Source organism: Aedes aegypti, chromosome 3, assembly GCF_002204515.2.
Source record: "Aedes aegypti strain LVP_AGWG chromosome 3, AaegL5.0 Primary Assembly, whole genome shotgun sequence".
Lineage (NCBI taxonomy): Eukaryota > Metazoa > Arthropoda > Insecta > Diptera > Culicidae > Aedes > Aedes aegypti.
The window spans coordinates 274,657,214-274,680,978 of record NC_035109.1 but is presented as its reverse complement, the minus strand read 5'-3'; the positions used below and the strand labels follow the sequence as shown (position 1 = coordinate 274,680,978).

At 37.8% G+C, this 23,765-nt stretch overlaps 1 protein-coding gene across 2 annotated transcripts in view; it reads right to left on the bottom strand.

Moving 5' to 3' along the window:
* Positions 1-2,093: 2,093 nt before the first annotated feature.
* Positions 2,094-23,765, bottom strand: part of LOC5565483 (sodium/potassium/calcium exchanger 4) — a 47,038-nt gene continuing 25,366 nt past the window's right edge. For both annotated transcript variants that reach the window (XM_021851058.1, XM_021851059.1), the window contains 4 exons: positions 4,775-4,945; positions 4,332-4,710; positions 3,923-4,267; positions 2,094-2,866 (listed from right to left, as the gene is read on the bottom strand). In XM_021851058.1, coding sequence (XP_021706750.1) covers positions 2,541-2,866; positions 3,923-4,267; positions 4,332-4,710; positions 4,775-4,945 — 1,221 coding nt within the window. In that variant the 3' untranslated portion in view covers positions 2,094-2,540. The remainder of the gene's footprint in view (positions 2,867-3,922; positions 4,268-4,331; positions 4,711-4,774; positions 4,946-23,765) is intronic.

Genomic DNA, 23,765 nt, shown 5'->3' with positions numbered 1-23,765 from the left:
TTTTCTCTGTGTTGTCCCTTTTGTGTTGGATTGAGGATCCTGGCCATCCGGCAGACGAATACCGGCAAGAAATTGGTATCAACGCCATGACACGATAATAGAGCTACCACGCTATACCTCCCGGATGAGCTGCAGAGAACCTTAAACCCAATCCTTACCATGTCCTTCCCTTTCAAATTTGTGACCATTAACCTCGAGTTGCCACGAGTACCCTGGCTCCATTCCATACTAACTTTGGAAATGAAAAGTAAATAAATTGTAAATAGTACAAAAAACGAACTTCGGCTCCGTAAAGCGTTACACGCATTTGAGCCCCAAATAAAAGAACTAGTAAAAAAAAAAAGGCTTCCCCAAGTAAACGCGATTTTCTACGACGATAGCGACAAACAATCGCCGCGATTTCGTTGATGTTTCGCTGCATGCACAGTTTGATGAGCGTATCTAAGCCACAGCGACGCGATTTCTCAGCGATTTTCGTCGCGTCAGTTTAGATGGTTCCATATCAGAGTGTTTGCATCGACTCAACAACGAAATCGCTTCGATTTTTTGTCGCTGCCGCTGTAAAAAATCGCGTTGATTTGGGGAGCCTTTAAACTGGCTTCCACAGTAGACCGGATAAACACCTGCACCTACGCCAGTTTATGCGGAAAGGTGTAAGGGTGGTAAATTTATGACAGACAGGCTTTCTAATTGGTTAGAAAACTGTCTATGTATACTGCCTACGTGCGTGCTATAATGATGGAAGAATCGAAGCGTAGGAAAACGGTTGTTTTTGTCCGTCTCTGGTTCTACCAAATGCTATGCACTGTGATAAATCAACTGTGATAGATTTGGAGTGGAAAATAGAAGCAAGTGAAAGATGCATGAGCATGAGTATGATTGACCGTCCGCAGATGCTATTGCAAGAACAGCTGTACTTACACAGGGAACCAACAGACACTACTCGGGATCAGTAGCATCCTAAATGTGTAAGTACTGGTGCTCTTATTATTATAACAAACAATAACGGCGCCGGCTGCGTCCGAATGCAGGTCAATTTGGGGATGGGAGGGAAATGTTCACGTGTTACTTGCTTTATAGAAGCCGAGGAGTCCTCTGCACTTCCACAAGTAGACACTGGGAGTTTGGATATGGGAAAGGGTTGGGTAAAGGATTCGTTTTGGTAAACGATAAGTATATAATTTGAAATTAATGCGCCTAACCGGATTCGCGATATTACTCGATAAACGCATTGAACGCCGAACAAGTGTTCGTCGCCCGCCCCACAGGGGCAAGCGACAAGATCAAAGGATCAAACACTACCCGAGGAGGAAAGAATAACTCGCAATAACTTATGCATACCATATTTTGGTATCATACCATAATTAGGTATTGTTCAGTTATCAATACCTCATTTTGGTATTATAATGGTATTTAAAAAATGTTTAAATAATTAAAAATACTTCATTTTGGTATTTGATAACTATTGAGGACTGCTGGAGGTATTGAAAAATCCATCAAGTATTATTTAGGTATTACAATACCTGATCTAGTTATTAACTTGGTATTTGTAGAATATGCAAAGGTATTATTTGAGGTATTTTACCTCTTATGCAGAGCTCATTCATACCTCATTCAGGTTGTAAGTATTGGAAATTTTCTGGTATGGAATACCTCAATTTGGTATTCAGTAGTTATTTTCTTCTGCTCGGGTACTAACGCGATCCGCGATACTATTCCACCGTGGTACGCGAACGACGCGCGACATGTTTGATCCTGCCCTCGTCGCCCGCCCCGCAGGAGCAAGCAACAAGGTCGAAGGATCAAACAATACTAACACTCGCGGCACTTTTTCACTTCTTCCCGACCGACGCGCGACATGTTTGATCCTGCCCTCTTTGCTCGCCCCCGCAGGAGCAAGGAACCAGGTCGAAGGATCAAACAATACTCAAAAGAAGCAAGTGAAAGATGCAACTACAAAGTACGAGGAAAGCGAAGGGCATGGGATTGAACCCATGACCTCCTGCTCACCAAGCAGGAGCGGTAGCCATTAGTAGACCACCAACCCCGATTTTACTCAAGCCCATTTTTATTAGTACATTAAACTACTACACTTCGCAAATTGCAATTACGTATATTTCATGTCATAATTGGCCTGCCATATGAACTGTTAGGAATTATAAGGTATCTTATATGAATCAACTCGTATACAAACTTAAACCACTAACCACCGAACATCTGATAACTTTCCGTTGCTTTTCTGCACATATACATAGCATTGAATGGGATCTACTTTGAAGAGCGGTTACACTAATCGTCTTGTATGTTTCATCAACATAATATCAATCTAATTCACTGTAAAAATATCACATCAGCATTCTACTGGTTTCATTCGGGAGTAATTTATTTACACATCAGCACAGTTATACTTAACATAGCCAATATTCGGGAGGAGCGAGTAGCATGTTTTCCGCATCGGGTCACGCTGGGTTAGAACCTACTTACTCTAGCAAGTCACGTTCGAAGCATTCGAAGTCCATTCTGGAGTGACCGATCTTTCTTCAACATACGATCCCGGATGGGAAGAAGATATCCAATTCATTCAGCAACATGAAGGTCACCAGAATGACGTAACAGAAGATCAACGCCACACCGATGCGCCTTCTTAGCTTGTATTTGCCAATGTAGATCACAACGTAGAGTGAACCCACGGCGAACAGAAGGGCAATGATGGAGTACTGCATACCGTGGGAAGCAATTATGACGTACGCGTTGGTGGTACTTGCTCCGTCAGCCACCGTTCGGATGAACCAGGGCAATCCGAGGGAAAACACAATGGATAAGGAGTTCGCGCCAAGAGCATTCGATACGCCGACGGCGCCATTGCCTAGAAAAATAAAAAAGAGTAAAAAAATAATTAAATCAGGTTTCTAACAATCTCAAAATCAAAAAAAAATCTCAAGATTTTTGGCGTCTGGAAAGTTAGGGTCCAGCTATCCAGCTATATAGAATGTTCACCATTAAAATAAGATTGTACCCCATTACCCCGAATGCCTTTAACCCAAATGCCATTACCCCGAATTCTAAATCCCCGAACGACCCATAACCCCGAATGACATCACCCCGCATTCCAATATCATGGGAAATGTCATCAATGTCATCATGACATGATAATTGTAAATTCGGGGCCTTCCTTAGTCAAGTGGTTAGTGTCCGCGGCTACAAAGCAAATCCATGCTGAAGTTTCGAATCCCTGAACCGGGTTCGAATCCCGGTCGGTCCAGGATCTTTTCGTAATGGAAATTTCCTTGACTTCCCTGGGCATAGAGTATAATCGTACTTGCCACACGATATACGAATGCGAAAATGACAACTTTGGCAAAGAAAGCTCTCAGTTAATAACTGTGGAAGTGCTCATAAGAACACTAAGCTGAGAAGCCGGCTCTGTCCCAGTGGGGACTTTAATGCCAAGAAGAAGAAGAACATGTTAAACAATTGAATGATTATCAGGAATCGGAAAAAAATCTCCTGAATTTCCTCAACTTTCAAGTATATCTGAATAACGAGTCACTTAGTCTCAGAACTCCGAAGAGGAGAAAATAGTATGATAGAAATCTTCATAGTTTTCTAAAAACCCTAATGCTCGAAAAGTCTAGACCGGTATGATGGTAAACTGGAAAATATTTTTAAATTATCAGTTAGCTTAGCCTCTGCTTTGTAAGTAATATTAATAGGAAATAAAGAAAATTTCCTAACATGTTTATTCGGTGGTCGTCTTGCCCCATATTGTTGAAAAATAGTTGTACAAAAGGTAATGTAAAAATTATTCTGCAAATGTAATATGTTGTAAACAAAACGTCTTTAATATATTTTTTTAGTTTTATCAAATTTGAATGATATTCTAGCCTAGCCTTGAGATATTAATGTAATGTGATGAACTTACCAGTTCGGATGATCAAAACTGCCGAAATAGCTTCCGGCATGCAGCCTCCCATTGCCAAGAACGTAAGACCCATGACTCCGTCCGGAATTCCTAGAGTGTAACCTATGATCGACATCATCCAGAACGTGAGGAAAGACGTGAGGCCAATGAAGATGATACACATGATGAACGTCAGCGGATACCATCGGCGCATGTAAGTCGGGTTGGGAATCGTAAATGTTAGTACAAAACGGATCGGCCAGCTGTACAACCACCAAATAGTGCGCAGTTTCGTTTCTCGGGCAATTTTCCACAGGGACATGGGTGGATATTCTTCCGTGTCTGGCAGAACGTGGCGGGATGGAACTGAAAAGTAGGATGTTATTAGTTTCGAATCAGCATTCTTAATCGTTTATCTGAATCGTCTTACTCTGCAGATCGCCCACCTTCATTGGCTTCTCTGCCATCTGATCGGACAAAATGGACGCCGTGGAAAGCCGCACCTTTTCTAGCGCACTATTACGGTTTGCATTGGCTGCAGCATTCGCTGATGCGGCCTGTTCAGTTTCTTCAATATCCCTTATTACTCGTGCGCATAGGTTCCACTTTACTTCAATATACTTTTTGGCCAGTTTCATGATGGGCTTGTTTTGGAACATCACCACGAAGTAGGTGAAAAGTAGGATCACGAACACCATCGACTCGTACCAGTAGATCCGTCCGTCCCAAGCGAACCCAACTAGAACGCTTATGTGGAAGGCAAACACGATGCAATCTCTTGTAATTGGCCACCAATCCAGTTGAACCGGCTATGCGACCAGAAGAGGTTTGGTAAAGTTATCTTAAAATCTAATGCCCTGAACATTAACTTACTTTTTTACAAGCCAGACCCGCCAAACAGGCAACACCCAACGTGTTGAACAGAAGAGAGCCCATGATGGTGCCGATGCCCATGTCCGAATCAGCGATGAATGTACTAATCGTGTTAGTGAAAAACTCCGGAATCGTTCCAGCAATAGCCATGAAGGTTGCCGCCGCAACATCCTAAATTATGAAAAGCAGAACAAATATAAGAGAAAACTATTAATGTACTAATCGGGTATTCAGAGCATAATGGTCACATTGAGTGAATGCCTATTCAAAGACAATAAAATGACAATACTTTGAAAGTTTTCATTTATTTAGTTAACATCTAAACAGGTAACACTGAATCTACAATTTCACGCCACAATACTCGGTTCGTAGCCGCATCTCTCACGGTGCTGCCCCACGCTCGCCACTTGATCCGCCAACCTAACTCGCTGCGCTCCACGCCTTCTTGTACCAACACGAATCCGAAGCGAACCCCATCTTTGTAGGGTTGCTGTCCGGCATTCTTGCAACATTCCCTACACATTGATCCTTCCAGCTTTGGCCAGCTTCTAGATACTGGGTTCGCCGTAGAGTTGGACGAGCTCGTGGTTCATCCTTCGCCGCCACACACCGTTTTCCTGCACACCGCCAAAGATTGTCCTAAGAAGACTTCAAGTGCTTGCAACTCCTTCTCGAGCATCATCCACGTGGCATGCCCGTAGAGGACTACCGGCCTGTGTTTTTTGCACGTGATACATTTGGTGCGGATGTAAAACTTATTTGACCGCAGTTTCTTGTGGAGGCCACAGTAGGCTCGACATCCATTAATGATGAGCATCCGTATTTCACGGCTAACGTTATTGTCAGCCGTCAGCAAGGATCCAAGGTAGACGAACTCGTCGACCACCCCGAACGTATCCCCGTCTATCGTAATACTGTTACTTAGGCGAGCCCTGTCGCGCTCGGCTCCACCAGTTAGCATGAACTTTGTCGCATTCACCACCAGTCCAACTTTCGCTGCCACGCGTTTCAGGCGGGCGTACAGGTCTGCCACCTTTTCAAATGTTCGACCAACAAGGTCCATATCTTCTGCGATGTTGCCGCTGGAGGAAGCGCCCCGGAGAACACCGAGGCTTTCAGCAGAAAGTGAAACAGTTTTATTCGTTTCTGATCAGAGAATTACGATTTTGGAAGTTCCGTTGAATCAAGATTCAACAGCATATAATTTTCGTTTAGTTCCTCTCGTGCAGTTCCTATTCGTAATTTGGGTGGATTTCAACTCGTATTTGGGTGCTGCTGCAATGCTCTTACGTAGGTAATCCAAGTAGATGCACGGTTGGTTTCTGCTTTAGAGTGATCAGGTTTTGTAATGCAATCGGTACAATAGGATAATACAGTAATTGCCTATTATCGAAGCACATGCGAAGACCTGGTTTATAAAACACAATTTTAGTTGATGTAGGGTTGGCTTGAAGACATTCTGCTTACCTAATCTATGAATTTAACACATGCAGCTTATTTGGCACTTAAATAACTAATTTAGAACTTATTGTTTTACTAGGAATTTAATAATTTAGCAACAGATTTCACGCTACCAATGACTTGCCATTAGCTTATGGAGATTTATCAATTCTTGCTTTCTATTACTATTCTCATCTTCTTGATGTGTTTACATCTAGTTCGGTACTCACCGGGTGATAGCGACCACCCTTATCAGCATCCACTCACCGGTTGATGATCAAGGTCTGGACGGAAGGTGCGTGAATGCTGCGTCAGCTAACACGCGAAGCAAACAAATTGACTGAATCTCGTGAAAATCGTACCCCGGCTGTTAAGCCCCGCTCTCCGCGTAACACCTTCTACCGCAATATTGAACAACTGGCACGAAAGTCCATCACCTTGTCGTAGTCCCCGGCGGGATCCAAACGAACTGGAATAGGGTTTTGGTACCGTGAGTACCGGTACCGAAAGTACCGGTATTACAGACCAATTTTAGGTACCGAAATACCGGTACTGGAAAGCATTGAGTACCGGTATTTTCGGTACTGATGAAAAATCCACTAATCATTTGAATCAATATTAATTTTTTCACATTAAATGGAACGTAAGTTATGTAGAATTCGTTGATGGCAAACTTCTTAGGTCGATCAACGAACGTATTACATAAAGGCATATTCTAACCAGCATCTTTTCAGCACTGAAGATGTTTTATCTCCGCGCATAAAAACGTTAGAAGCACGAAAAGTTATGTTACAAAAATACGCACACGTATGTCAGCTAAATATTGAACATAGAACATGCTTTGCATATTTTAATCCTACTTTATGAATGAAATGAAAGGCGATAAAATGGAAACAGTCCACAAATAATTAATTTTGAACGGTTTTTCGCATCACATACAATATTACTCAGGACGTCTGCAACTTTTTCGAGCAAATGAGGACGGTTAAAGGATAGATTTGAATGAACGTGGTCCCTCACGTCAGACAGAACTTGTATTTCAACACAGATTTTTGTTTAGTTCATGATTTAGAACGGTTTACTAATTACTCTTTTTTTAAGACCTTATTTTGTTAGTGTTATAGTTCATAAAAATTAACAATAAGCGCCAGCAACCTTGTATTAATTGGCAAATTTGAAAACGTTGCGGTTCTGTTGTCCAATACTGTATGCTTTATATATATATTACAAACTTTTGTTCCAGTACCGGTATTTAACCGGTACTACCGGTACTGAGAGTTACAGTACCGTAAAACCAGTACTGGTAAAAAGGGGTCGGTACTAGGAACCCTAAACTGGAATGTTCGCCTGAAACCTTCACACAGTTTTGAACACCTTCCATCGTCGCTCTTATCAGTCTCGTGAGCTTCTCGAGAAAGTTGTTCTCGTCCATGATTTTCCTTAGCTCTACGCGGTCGATACTATCGTATGTCGCCTTGAAATCGATGAAAAGGTGATGCGTTGGGTCCTGGTGTTCACGACATTTTTTGAGGATTTGCCGTACATTAAAGATCTTGTCCGTTGTCGATCGGTCGTCAACGAAGCCGGCTTGATAACTTCCCACGAACTCGTTTACTACAGTTGACAGACGACGGAAGATGATTTGGGATAGTACTTTGCAGGTCCCATTTATTTCAGAGAACTTTCGAGCGATCACCATTAGGTAAATGGGGCTTCCAAAGTAAATTTCGAGAACTTTGGTGATCGCTCGAAAGTTCTCATAACTTTGAAAGTTTTCTTCAGTTTGTTTTAAAGTCCAAAACGATTAAAAATTGCACCATTTTCTAAATTAAGGAGGTATACTGAGTTCATTTTCGTGATCAAATTTATGCATACTTATTGTGCGTATTAACATTGGGTAAAGTTTAATGGATCAATCCTAGTTTTTACCTGAAAATTTCAATGTAATTCATCAAGTAAGGTAAGGTAAGTTGGGCAAAAGTTTAGCCTATGTGGAATATAATCAATATTTCCAGAAAAACTGTAACAGATGAACATAAATAAACACCACACGGCAAACATTCATCATATTGCCAACAACTTTTCTGTACAAATTTGTGTTAAAATATTGACACATAACAGTTTTAGAATTGGTTTTCTTAACGAACTTTTGCCCCACCGATGGAGCAAGAGTTTGGATCTAGGGTTGGGCAAAAGTTCGCTGACTGAAACACAAAATATTGATACTTTTATTACAGGTACATACTTTATTATGTTCGCAGAAAAATACACACTAAATTTTCATAAAAAAATTGCTCAAAACAGGATTAACTGTATCACACTCAAAAATAGCAGTTTTTCACAAAACTTTGTAAAAACGTAAGATTTTGGTGAGTTTTTTCCCACGATCAGGCATAACTACGCTATAATTAAATATAATGGATTCTAGCTAATTTTTTTTCGTGAGATGATATAGGGGAACTTACGTATTGTCGGCAGCCTAAGCAGCTGAACTTTTAAGAAGGCAATTTTACGCAACACTGGAGCACAACAATTAGCAGGAGACATCTGAACTACACTTAAGCACTCTTCGTTTATTGATTGTTATACTTAAAACACTATTTTGTTCTCTTAATCTTCTATTTTTCCTTACCAAAGTCCCGAGGCACTTGTTCTTTTATCGGCAATGCAATTACTATTGTCGGCAACAAAAATGTTCACTTCGGCAATCCAAAACTGCGCAAAAACTAGTTTATGTATTGGTAACATTTCGTATTTGTTGACAATTCCTGAAATTAAACGTCACTCATTATGTTCTACACGTTGAAAGGGCCAATGCAGAAAAATACAGACTACACTGAGAAAATAATTGCAGTTAGAAATAAAATAGCGGAGATTCAAATTGAATACACAACGCCACTAAATTTATGCAGACTAAGGCGCCGTTCGCATATTACGTAACGCTCTAGGGGGAGGGGGAGTAGGCTCAAACACATTTTTTTTTTCATGCAAAGACCGTTGCGGAGGGGGAATGGTCGAAAATTGTACATTTTAACGTAATGTCATAAATGGACACTGCCTAATTTCATTTTCATTTATTTTATCGAATAAATTTTGTATTCAATCTCACTATGGCAGCATTTCGGCTTTAAAAATGGCCATGTCATGGTAATAAACTTGCAGCAGGTGTGAATCCAACCTAGAAGTTGCAGCGTGGCGTCATGGTTAATTGATTCATAATATTGTGCTCTGCAAGAAAAATCCACGGAACGCGATTATCGGATTACTTGAATTGCAGAGTTGCGTTTGAATGATTTACATGCATGCTCCTATTTGCTACTCGCACATGCGCTACAGTCTATTTAGGGTGCGGCTTATTTTTCAAAAGTTCTCAAAACCAAAAATTCGTGTACTCTTCTGAATTCGAATCATATTAGTAGAGAAACCTCGAAGTTTGAGCCAAAAATATTAAAATTTAGAGGTGAAAGCGTCTTGGAGGTGAATTTTCAAGTTATAAAAAATGGCCTTCAGTGAAGTCACCATAACTTCGGTAATTTCAGCACCATTACCTTAAAATTTTTTTTTTTGAAAACTTTGTAGAACATCAAATTTGTGTAAAATCAAAACTAGTTTCAATAAAAAGTAGTTTACTCCATTTTTTTTTTATTTTACTGAAAAAATATCTTTGTTTGACCATAATTTCATGAATACTTATCCGATTCCAAATCTTTTTGCACGGTTTTGAAGCTTATTTGATTGTGTTCAAACTTTGCATACACCGCATTTTACTGTTTTGACCAAGTTATTCAACATTTTAATTTTTATCAGTTAAACAATATCCTTAAAGCTGAAACTGGTTTTCCTAATTTGTTAAACCTTTGAAAAGGACTTGGCAACATTTTTTAAATAATTTTGAAACAATGATATATTTGCACATGTTAAAAAAATACACTATTCAACTTGTAATTCAAACAAAATGCTTTGAAAACATATGTTTTATATGAAACATGTAATATTCGGCAAAAAAACTTAAATAATCCAAAGAAATTCGATTTTTTCTTTAAAAAATCATGTTTTTGGGTAGTTTTTGTTACAAAACTAAGCAAGGTCCTTCGATTCCAGGTTGCCGCGAAAACTATTTTTGTTTTCAAATTTCGGTTCCATGACGTAAATTTATGAATTTCAATCCAATTTCTTGTGGTGAATTTTCATATGGGGTTCCTATGTTTATCGATAGTTCGTTTTCCTGAGTGTAGTTTGTTTGGCCCAATGTCACCTTCTCGAAGGGGTGAGTTTGGGCCAATTTTCAAATGATTCCTATTTAAAAGAAAATAATCAGATTTCAATTATTTGTTCAGCATTTGCAACGTCAAATTGCGAAAGTTATTTAAAAATAAATGAGAACTTCCGCATTTTTGGCCAAATCTCACCCCCAACGATGGTACTTGCATAGTTGTTTTCATTTTTTTTAATGTCAAAAATTTCACCGTGAATTGAACTATTCCTGACAAGCTGAATGGCTCGATATTGCGAATCTTTACTTAAATCCGCAGACTGTCCAACAAGTTGCGCGCCGGTGCACATTGGGGAAATCCGAACCCAAAGGTGGAAAAAATTGATAACTTTCACAATAGATTGATAAAAAATAAGTTTTATAGCTCATTCGAAAGGAAATTTTCTCAGGAATCGATTGGTGATAGTTTCATGAATGTGGGGACACTCTGGGATAAGCTATGGTGCCCGTTTTGCCCCAATTCCTTGAAAATTTTAGATTTTCATGTTGTTTTGAGTAAAACTGTTTTATTGTGGAGATTATTTCCCATAAAATCCATCATTTCTAGTCCATTCAACAATGTTTCACAGAGAACGTTATAAAAAGATGGAAATTTAGGGGATTATGGGGCCAAATGTACAATGAAATATTTTTGAAGAGGAATTTTTGTTTTAAATTTTTTCAACGTGTTTTTATATTGAAATAAATTTTAAAATAGTCTAATAATCATGAATATAGGTTGTAGAAATAGGTTGTATTAAAATTTTTATAATATGTATGATCATTATTTCTGCTCTATGCAAAATATTGTGAATAATTTACCTTCTTATATCACAAATTCCAAACATTTCCAAACGATGTGCGATAGTTTGGGTAAACGATATTGATCTAAATGATCGATTGCCGTAAGCCTCATTGATAGGAGATAGTGGGAGCATATAGTTTTTTGGCTATATTTGCCCCAATTCCCCTAAAAACGATTTCTTTCATAATTATTGGACAAATATCTTCGAATTAAATTTATTATGTACTAAATTGTTTATTCAGTAGTTGATACAGTATTTAAATCCAAAAACAGGAGATTATGGGGATCTTTTACACATAAATAAAAAGAAACAAATAAAAACACTCAAAAACGGATCCATTAAGTAACCATCAGCAGTTTTTTTTCTGATTGATACAAATCACTCAGAATTAAACCAGTTACACAATCATACGTGAAGAAATTTCATGAGAATAAAATTGCATTTTGAAGAAATTTCATGAGAATAAAATTGCGTGAAAGTGCCCAAGTAGCTCTGCCTGCACCGTTCTACTGAAAAAGTGATCATAAACAAACAAAATCTTCCATACATTTCAATATGACACATTTTGATTGAAGATGTAGAAGTTAATAATACTTAATTCAAAATAAATTGACGCTTATATTGAGCTGTTCGGTAATCCAATCCGCATGGTTATTAAATTAATTAACTCATTACACGTGGTAAAGATGGAAAAATCATGGGTGAAATTATGAAAAAAAATCCACGTGCTCGGCTGGGATTTGAACCCAGGACTCTTGTATGCTAGACGAGTGCTTTACCAACTAAGCTACCGAGCCCGTAAAGCGCTCGTCCAGCATACAAGAGTCCTGGGTTCTAATCCCAGCCGAGCTCGTGGATTTTTTTTTCATATTTTCACCCAAAATTTGTCTCTCTTTACCACGCGTAATGAGTAAATTAATTTAAATTTCTTCATGTTATGCATTTTAAAAGGCTGTTGAACATGCTTGAAATTCAGTCAAACAGATGTTACCATAATTATTGTTTATAATATTAACAAAGTGTGGTTCACCATGAGGAACATTGATGTCAACCAACAAGCAATCTGTTAACAGCAAATGTACACAGTTCGAACGAAACGTGTAAATTTCTGAGACATATAATGCACATAATTGGAGCGTGGAATATCATGGATATTTACATGATATGTCATGTAAACTTCAATTATATGTCATGTAATCGAGCAGGACCCTGAGTGATTACATGACATATAACACATTTTTACATGATTTCAAACTGAAGTTTAAATGTCATCATGTTTACATCGCATAAATGAAGTTTACATGACGTGTAATCTTCATTATTTTTAACTGTGTAGAGGCAACATAACAAACATAGTAACTATAAATTATACTAATGAAATAAACGATCGATTTTGGAAAAAATCTAGAATTGAGCATTATTAACAACAAACTGCATTATAACTTTTATGATAACTTTTTCTGTAGTGTATGATGGCAATTGGAATATTGAATACCAAATATCCATAAAAAGACAAAATTATTTCCCGAATAATTTCTTGTAAAATGCAATTTGACTCTTACGAAATTGCTACAGTAATGAATGAGTAACTAACCTGATCCTGAGTAATTTGTCGCAATCAGAAAAAACGGCTAATGATTTCTTGATAGATTCATTTTTGATTATTTTATTTGGTTTTTTTTTGTTTATGTGTAAAAGATCCCCAAAATCTCCTATGTTTTATGATTTAAATATTGTATCAAATACAGAATAAACAATTCAGTACACAATAAATTTGATTTGGGAAAAAAGTTGAATTAATTACGAAAGAAATCGTGTTTAGGGGAATTGGGGCAAAAATAGCCAAAAAAACTATATGCTCCCACTATCTCCTATCAATGAGGCTAACAGCAATCGATCATTTAGATCAATATCGTTTACCCAAACTATCGCACATCGTTTGGAAATGTTTGGAATTTGTGATATAAGAAGGTAAATTATTCACAATATTTTGCATAGAGCAGAAATAATGACCATACATATTATAAAAATTTTAATACAACTTATTTCTGCAACCTATATTCATGATTATTAGACTATTTTAAAATTTATTTCAATATAAAAACACGTTGAAAAAATTTAAAACAAAAATTCCTCTTCAAAAATATTTCATTGTACATTTGGCCCCATAATCCCCTAAATTTCCATCTTTTTAGAATGTTCTCTATGAAACATTGTTGAATGGACTAGAAATGATGGATTTCATGGGAAATAAGCTCCACAATAAAACAATTTTACTCAAAACAACATGAAAATCTAAAATTTTCAAGGAATTGGGGCAAAACGGGCACCATAGCTTATCCCAGAGTGTCCCCACATTCATGAAACTATCACCAATCGATTCCTGAGAAAATTTCCTTTCGAATGAGCTATAAAACTTATTTTTTATCAATCTATTGTGAAAGTTATCAATTTTTTCCACCTTTGGGTTCGGAATTCCCCAATGTGCGGTGGCCCATGCGCCGAGTTGTGCGCCAGCCAAAAAGTAAATAAAGAAATGTCAAAATATCTCGAAAAGGAAGTGAATCACTTTTAGGGCTCGAGTCCTAAACTGGAGAGCGTTCATAATTGTTTTAACGATACAAAACATATGGAATAACATTGATCGTACCTTCTTGTGTTCAAGTTGCAAGCGATTGAAATCGTTTTGACCGACCCACAACTCGGCGCATAATCGATCGGCGCACAACTTATTTGGTGGTCTGCGGTTTTGAGAAAAGATTCGCAAAGTGCCCTACTAGTACCAGACCATGGCGCGTAACATTCGAAGTAAAGAGGAAGTGATCGAAATGCAAAAAATTCTCGAGAAGCTCAATATGGTTTTGGTATGTAAAGGTTGCTGCTCTTGAACGCTCTTTCACCAAGTTATTACCGAGAGAATGAATGGTATTACAGTCCAACCTCTTTTTACGACCACTTTTTAACGACCGAAATTCAGATTAACGACCGTTTTTATAAATGACCAATATCTTACAAAGTATTCAGAATAGAGGATCATGATGTTCAGCAAAATTGTTCAGTAGTTCAAGGGCTGGCACCACCATCACTGAATTGCAGAATTCTACCACTAGGTGATGCTAGTGAGCATGAAACATTTGTTTTGCGGTTATCTTAGGATCCTGGCCACTTAGAAATATGGCGACTTCTGCAAAGTTGTTCAGTAGCTCAAGGATTATCATTATAAAAACTATGAGAATCAAAATTTTGCCACCAGGCGGCACAAGTAAGCATGAAACTTTTGTTTTGCGGATATATCAGGATCCTGGCTACCTAGAAAAATGGCGTCTTCGATAAACTTGCTGAGAAGCTCAACTTTGCCCAAGACGCCATGTCTATGTAGTCAGGATCCCGCAAAATAAAAGTTTCATGCTCACTAGCGCCGCCAGGAGGCAAAATTTTGAATCGCATAGCTTTTATAATGATGACGCTTGAGCTTCTGAATAACTTTGCCGAAGGCGCCATCTTTCTAAGTGGCCAGGATCCTGAGACATCCGCAAAACAAAAAATATCGTGCTTACTAGCGCTGCCTGGTGGGAAAAACCTTATATCTTTTGACAAAAATAATGATAGCCCTTGGCAAAATTTTGAATCGCATAGCTTTTATAATGATAGCGCTTGAGCTTCTGAAAAACTTTGCCGAAGGCGTTATTTTTCTAAGTGGTCAGGATCCTGAGATATCCGCAAAACAAAAATTCTACGCTCAATCCCAGGCCCGTCCCTTTCCTCGTACTTTGTAGTTGTATATCTCTCACTTGCTTCTATCTTCCATTCTAAATATATCACACTCAAACTATTCGTTCATAGCAAACGCTAGAACCAGAGACGGACAAGAAACCGTTTCCCTAACGCTTCCTACTTCCACGCGCACGCCTTTCTTACGCCTGATACATAGGCAGTCTGCTAACCACAAAAGCAAACCTCTCTGCCATACCTTTCCCCCAATCCATATACTCCGCATGAACTGACGTGGATGCAGTGGAATATACGGTCTACGTGGGAGTCAGTTCAATGCATCATCAATTCCTCCCCCTTCCCCTCATTGGTCTGCATTCTGACGTGGCAGGTGCCATTGTTGCCTAAAAATAGAAGATCACCAGCACTTATACACTGAGGATGCCTGTTAGTCCCAAGCAGTCATTCGGTTGGTTCCTTGTGTAAGTGCAGCTGATCTGGCAATACTGGAGTGCATCCACGGGCGGCCAATCAAGCTCAAGCTCAAGGATCCTGAGATATCCGCAAAACAAAAATTCTACGCTCACTAGCGCTGCCTGGTGGCCAAATCTCGAACCTCTTGGCCAGAATAATGATAGTCCTTGAGCTACTGAATAACTTTGCCGAAGACGCCATCTTTCTAAGTGGTCAGGATCCTGAGATATCCGCAAAACAAAAATTATACGCTCACTAGCGCCGCCTGATGGCCAAATCTTGAACCTCTTGGACAGAATAATGATAGTCCTTGAGCAACTGAATAACTTTGCCGAAGACGCCATCTTTCTAAGTGGTCAGGATCCTGAAATATCCGCAAAACAAAAATTCTACGCTCACTAGCGCCGCCTGGTGTTCGAATCTCTTGGCCAGAATAATGATAGTCCTTGAGCTACTGAATAACTTTGCCGAAGACGCCATCTTTCTAGTGGTCAGGATCCTGAAATATCCGCAAAACAAAAATTCTACGCTCACTAGCGCCGCCTGGTGGCCAAATCTCGAATCTCTTGGCCAGAATAATGATAGTCCTTGAGCTCTTGAACAACTTTGCCGAAGACGCCATCTTTCTAAGTGGTCAGGATCCTGAGATATCCGCAAAACAAAAGTTCTACGCTCACTAGCGCCGCCTGGTGGCAAAATTTTGAATCTCATAGCTTTAATAATGATAGCGCTTGAGCTAATGAACAACTTTGCCAAAGACGCCATCTTTCTAAGTGGTCAGGATCCTGAGATATCCGCAAAACAAAAGTTGCATGCACACTTGTACTGCCGGTGACGCAATTTCACTTAAGCAGTGTTGCCAGCTACGACAAAATTTTGAACCCTTCATGAAAAACTGGATTACAGTTGAAGAGTATTGCTATGTTGCTAAGCATTCTATTTTTCTGTTCCGCTCAAGTTTTATGGTTTTGATCTTTTCTTTATTCTTCTTGAACAGTGCTGCCAGCCACATGAACATTTGTGATTCGGCCGACTGTATAGCACGCAACACTTCCTTCAACTTTGGTCAACATTCGGTACCGTCATCTTTGATTTTTTTTTTTGGTATTTGCATATCACACCCCCATAAAATTGGCTCTCTTGATAACAATCGAGCAGTGTTGCCATCTATTACCAAAATATGAAAACTTGAACGGCCATTTTGGAAAGTTCTCAACCCATGCTTCAACTTTGCCGAATATCCCGAATCAGTATTTCCGCATATAGACGTTGCATTTTTCAAAAACATAATTATTACCCAGATTTTTTTTACGACCCCCGATAACGGTCGTAAATAGAGGTTGGGGTGTATTAAAAGAAATCCGATTGCGATGTCCCAGGATTTAATTTTTTTTTTTGTTTTTGAATATCACTCTCCGAATATGGTTCGATCAGCTAATTCGGATCAAAATCCAAACCTTGCCAGTAATTTTTAAGGTTCATATTCCTCTCAGTGTATGAGAAAATCAGAATAGACCCTTTTCAAATCTACTCACTTTTGATTTGACACAATCACGTCATCCACTGATTGCCTGTAGAACAACAGGAGTGTTGCCAAAATAGTTAACCTATTAAAAGACGTATATTTTATATGTTTCTCAGTATTTCGAAGTTTATGCGCTACAATCTTCAAATAAGGAAGACATTGAAAGACTCAATTATTACCCATGCATGCTTTGTTGCATGATTCCAATAAATTAATTAGTTGTGTTCGATCTTTTCTGTGAATTTAAATCGTGAATAATAATTAAACCGCAATTGAATATGGTTTTCTGGCAACCTGGTGCAGTAATAAAAAGTGATTGCCGAGGAAAACAAAGTTCATTAATTTTTATTTGTGATTTGAAGCATAAAAATTAAGTATTTTCGAGTGCTTTATAGACCAATCAAAAGTTTAATTGTGCATAAGTGGTCGGTGCGTAGATTTTGTGAAAAAATTGGCATTGGAGCGGAGAATTGGACCTTTCGAAGTGGTGAATTTTTCCTAAGCTGTTCTTGTGCTGTTCTGTTCGGCAGCTCACGAATGACGATGATTTCGTAAGCATTTATTTCATTTAATAATAAAACCCATGTTATATAATATTTTCGTCAAGAATGTGATTTATATGGAAGATTATAGTTCAAGGAACATGTTGAGTACATTGAAGGTAACCCTTGTTCCGTAGATAAATTCTAACAAGGACGATAAGTTAGTGTTGCCGAAAATACCCTCAGGGTGCCGAAGCCATCATTTACCCTACGGTTCAAAATTTTGCCCTGCTTTGAATCAAAAATGGTTTTCAAGAATTTTTGCATCAACTAATACACCTCATAGCATCCTTACAATAGGCCTGAAAACGCCCTTACATAAAAAAAACTTCTATCTTGCTCCAGGCAATGAAAGTTTTACCAAAAATTACAATTTGGATTTGCATAATAGGACTGTAGGACAAAAGGTCGAATGATAGATGATCGAATGGACAAAAAGTCGAAGGACAAGAGGTCAAAGGACAAAACGGTAAAAGAACAAAAGGTCCAATAACAAAAGGTCGAATGAACAAAAGGTCGAAGGACAAGAGGTCCGAAGACAACAGGTCTAATGACAGAAGGTCGAATGGACAAAAGGTCGTAAGTCAGAGTAGAAAATGTCGAAAGGACAAAAGGTGGAATGGACGAAAGGTAAACTGTACAAAAGGCCGAATGGACAAAAGGTCGAATGGACAAAATGTGGATTGGACAATAGGCAATTTGCGAACGCGCCTCTGCTACGAACAAGCTCCCATCCCATGTTAGCGGCTGCTTTGGCACGTCAGGAATTAATCATCAATATTAACCTCCTTTTCCCGAATAGCCAAGATAGCCGCGTAGTGTCGGTAGTGGTTGTTTTAACTGGCTAAGAATTAACACTACGGACTGCCTGTTCCGGTGGTAAAAGTCCACCTACACAGTGTATTCTGTGCTCCTTCGCCATGGGCGACTTTAAATAGATACCGATCTGGTTTTTTCGTTGCTGGTCTTTTTCGTGCTGAGATTGCAAAAAGCTTAATCCTGTCTAGTTTGGGTAGTGGCTACGGTTAGGTTAGCTCAGATTAATCATCAGCATAAAAGAACAGCAACGATCAATCTTTGCAGACTCATGCAAAATGGTAGATTATCATCAACTGATTGTAAGAAGTATTGTACGAGACCGCTTTCCGAAATTGACGGACTAGATAAAATCACTAAAAGTTAGTAAACACATGAAGCAATTGTAGAGATAGATTGAATTAAAACATACATATTCCTCTATTTGTTAAGTTAACAGGAAAAATTTAACATATATTGGCTAAACGAATACAGTAAGCCACTAGAAAATTCGATTGCTGGCAAGTTGTTCAAGTTTGCGGAAAATTATCTATCGTCTTGTTGCCGTTCGGAAACACTCTTAGTGTACTGGGGTCAATTTTACATGGGGTAGTATAGGAGATATTAAATTAACGCAATTATAAAAGTTTAAGATCTTCATTATATACTAGTTATACCCTAAGTTCACCATGTGAGGATGAAAATATGGCAACCATTGTTTTAAAAACGACAGATGCGATTGTTACATTTTTACCACAAATTCATCCAGACCTTATTCTATCGAGTTATGTTTCGTAATGATTATAGAGTTAAAGTTTTTCGTGTTTCAAACGATAGCTGTATTTTAGAGATATAATTTTAAGACATGATTGTTAACAAGGATGTAATTTTCATAACAAAAGATTCATTTTTGGGTATTATTATTTTGAGTTATGGTTTGGAGTGATTTTAAGCCATTATTATTTGATACATTGATCTTTTGGGTTATATATTACAGTGGTTTTCTAGAATTCGATCCAAAATACAGTCAACTTTCGTTCATTGCACTAAACTTGAAACCCACTTAGTGAAAGACTTTCACTAATAGGGCTGAGTTTCGAGCTGTCAAATAACATAGAACAAAAGAAAAACAGAGCTACCAACATTGATAATTGAGTCTTATGTCAGAAAATGACGTTTGCTTTCGTTTTAGGTGGGTTATAGCCCTACTAACGGGAGCCCAATTATAACGTAGCCAACTTAAAGATAGTGCAACGAACGAAATTCGACTGTAATCAAACAGAGATATGCTCCACTTTTTTCTTGTGCCTTGAACATCGGCTTTTCTTCAATGTTACGCTATATAGTGATAAATTGAAATAAGAAATTTTTCACATAGCAGTTGTAAGTTAAACATTGTCTGTTTTTTGTATTGATTTTTCATTGTAGATTTGTAGATTGTAGATCCTTCTTTTGAACTTTGACAATTCTTCATTATTTATTGATTTTTAACAGTTTCGGCACTTCATTCAACAGATGTTTGACAATCCAGCACTTGTATAGAATATTGATCAATTTATTAAACATCGGCTGTTCTTTCTAGATACATTTTCATCTTAATTGACATTGCACCTGAGTTTTTTTTTAATTAATTTTTACCTTCTTCAAAAAATTGGCTGTTTATAAGTGCTTTGAAGTGTTTAACGGCATTTTATTCGCATCTTAACAATTCAGTGTATTTGTTTTAGTTCGTACAACATTGATGTTATGCTTTCTAGTGACGGCAGACTATTTGTTTCGAATTATCTCATTTTTCACGAGAGAATTAACATCATCTTTTTTTTTTGGTATTACGTCCAAACTGGTACAGTACTGACTTTGTTCATATTTGCATAACAGTCCCATCTAATCTAAAAACACGTGTTTTTGCTGAACATCGCACCTCTCTATCTCTTGAAGTAAAGGAATTATCGGTAGAAATAGTTTCAATATGGATTATTTGTTCAATAGTAAGAACCCATGAAAAGACGCTTATAGACAAATGTTTTTATCATCTGCCGAAAGGGAAGATATGGTACTTTCATGATTTGTAAGAGTTGTCCGCACCATTTTGCACCGAAGGCAGTTATAGAGGCCTAAACTACCCCTTGAAAAGAGAGTAATTCATAAATAACTTTGTTACTTCAAAAGATAGCGTGATGATATGTTCTACAAAAACACAGGTTTTTCCATGACAAAAACTTTGTAGAAATCACAAAAAAATCTAAAAATTCTTGGAAAAAAGCTATGATTAAAATATGATTTTTAGGGGCCGTTAACATACAACGGCATATATCTCAAAAAGTATAAGAGGTAGAAAAATCATGTCTTCGACAAAGTTGTTTCAAATTGCCAATTCCACAACTTTGCCGAAGACACCATATGTCTATCAAAATGTTTTGAAAAAATAGTTTTTCTATCTCACTGCTAGGTGGATTGATCACAAAACTTTTTTCATCAAAAGATGCGCTTTAATATACCAAGAAACTTCTCCGAACAAACTATATCGCTAAAATCAACGGTTTGGGCGTTATTCAAAAAGCGCATGAAATCGACGAAATAAATCACAGTGCAGTGTCCAATAATACAGAGCTAGTGGAATTCAAATAAATTTAATAAAAATCAATCGAGTTAAAAATTTTGATTATTTTTTTTTTAAATACATAGAAATAATGGATCAAATAAGTAAACAATACATAGCGTGATACCCTTTTAAACGTATTGTTCCGTTCCTTTGTAATTACTAGTTTTTCGACAATGGAATTGATCTTTTTGTTCAGCAATTTGCATAAGAAATAGTTGCAGTAGGGCGGAAGTAAACTAAACTTCCGGTGGAAGCATAAATACCCCAGGTTAAACAATTGGCAATCCAGAAAATAGGGTCTAGAGATCGATAGCGTGTTTTGCTTTCATAATTATGATTTTGATAGCGTTCTAATGTTTATTTCCACATAATCTTAAAAAAAACAATGAACTAATTTTCTAAGAACTCACATGCTCTGAAGGTCGTAAAATTTAGCCAATTGAAAAATTGTTGATGCTTCGTATGTTGCATCAATGATCTGTTAAAAACTTCTCAAAATAAGATATCAGTCTAGTTTTCAGTAAAAGCAAAAAAAAAAGTTATTTTTTAATCAACTAGGGTTGTTATGTCTATTACGGCTTAAACCAGCCAACGGTGTTTTTGAAAATACCTGAACCTGACACATAAGTTAATTTGGACAAATTTAGATGTAAAATTGTGAAAAATAATAGATTCGTTCTGGTGGGCTTCGATCCCACGACTCCCAATACGCTAGACTAGGCGCGTTAACCATCTACGCCACAGAACGGGTAACGATTCTGCAGCGCAATCGGCCAACCTCAAATCAAAATCCGTCACGACCCCATATTCTCCTTCACAACCCTACACCTCCTTCGGCTCTCTGAAGCTTTATTATAGTAGCAATTCTAAGGTAATTTGAATTTCATTATACATTTCAGAGGTCTAGGAATTAGGAAACACTTAACGGAATATAACTGTAACACATCTGAATCTCACAGTGTTTTCTGATCCAAACTAAGCTAAGTACTGCTCTGTAGTTGTTGTAGGATATAATTTATGTGTCTCATATTTTTTCGTCACTGGGGGGGAAAGAGGAAGCCTCCTTGGTTGCGCCACTGCTACAAACCAATAAGAATATGTGCAAATGAAAGCTATGAATAAGGACATTATGCTCCCAATAGATCATTATGTCTGGAAAGGTTGCCGCAAACATATACCCAGTACCTATCTATGTACATCCCTTAGGGCCTTCGATTTTACATAACGTTTCGGCCTACTGATATTCGGTAATCATCAGGTCTGCAATATTTGTTTTAATTAGTTGTACAATTTTCAAATTGAAGTTACATTTTTTTTGTACACCCATGTAAATTATGTATATATTATGTAACCCGATCACTCCAACACGAAATGATCTCTGAAAATATAATGAAAACGTGTATTTTTGCATGCTGCATGAGCATGAGCATAGATGACCGTACAATTCGTAGTTACCACTCCGTGATTGACCAGAACAATCGAAGTTGCACAGGGAATTAATGAATGGGGCTTGGGATTAGCTAACCATTCTTCAATGTGCACAAATCAAGAGCTCAAATTTAAAAGCAATAACGGCGCCGGCCACGTCCTTACGGTCATCGGGGAAAGGAAGGAATATTAGTTTGACAACCGTTGTTACTAGAGACCGGGTATACCTCTGCATCTCCACAGTTGTCATGGATAGGATATTGGGTTAGTGGGATAAGATAAAGATCTGGGAGTCATCAAAAGTTGGTGATGCGATCCATGATACAATCACGCCTAATCGGATTCGCGATATAATTCGATAATCGCATTGTACGCCGAACAAGTGTTCGTCACTCGCCCACGTAAGAGCAAGCGACGCGATCAATACATCAAACACTACTAACGATCCGCGGCGCTTTTTCATTTCACTACGCGACCGACGCGCGACATGTTTGATCCTGCCCTCATCACCCGCCCCCGCAAGGGCAAGCCTCAAGGTCGAAGGATCAAACACAACTCTGAAAACGTGTATTTTTGCATGCTCTGTAAAAACTAAAAATTACATTTCAATCAAATACTATAAGTTCAACCCTATAGGAATCCAAAAATATTTACAGTAGGGAGCCTATACTTGGCACTTTTGATTCACTTCGACAGCTAACGAACTCTTATTTGGCCACAATATGCCGTCGTATTATTGCAATGTTCCAGATATCTCGGCCAAGGAAAAACCCTTAGCCGAAAAAATCATGGAAGTGCCCAAGTAGTTCTGCAATCTATTCAGCAACATATTGCTACCATTATCTTTTCATATAATGGTGATAAAAATCGATGAAATTTTACTAAATCTCATTCAAATTCAATTAAAATTCCCAACGATTCAGTATTCGTTCAATTGAATTGAAAATTTATCTCTTTGAGTAGAAGTATTTGCAACAAAAGAAAAAATAATGAATTTTTATTTCAATTTTTGAGGTAGTGTCCAGCCGTATATTGTGACGTGTTCCATTCATAAAAAATTATATGGAATGTCAGAAAAAAAAACGAGATAGAAAATGGGGTAGAGAAGAAGGGAAGTAGAACAGTATCAGGACAAAATGGACAAGTTTCCGCTTTGTTGACGGTTTCGGTGAGCTCAAATATTCACAGTAGCATATTTGGCCCAAATGAACAAATTTGGAGGTGTTAATTAAGATTATTACGGTTCGATTTTTCTGATTCAAAAATGTTCCATCTTATTGATAACACAAGGCTCAAAAATAAGATTCTTCCACTGAGTTGCTCGTATACCAATTTGAAGCTGAAAGAAGCTAGTCAATCTTTTTGTTTGACGGTATAAGATGATTTTTTTTTTCATTATTATCGTGATTTTTAGAA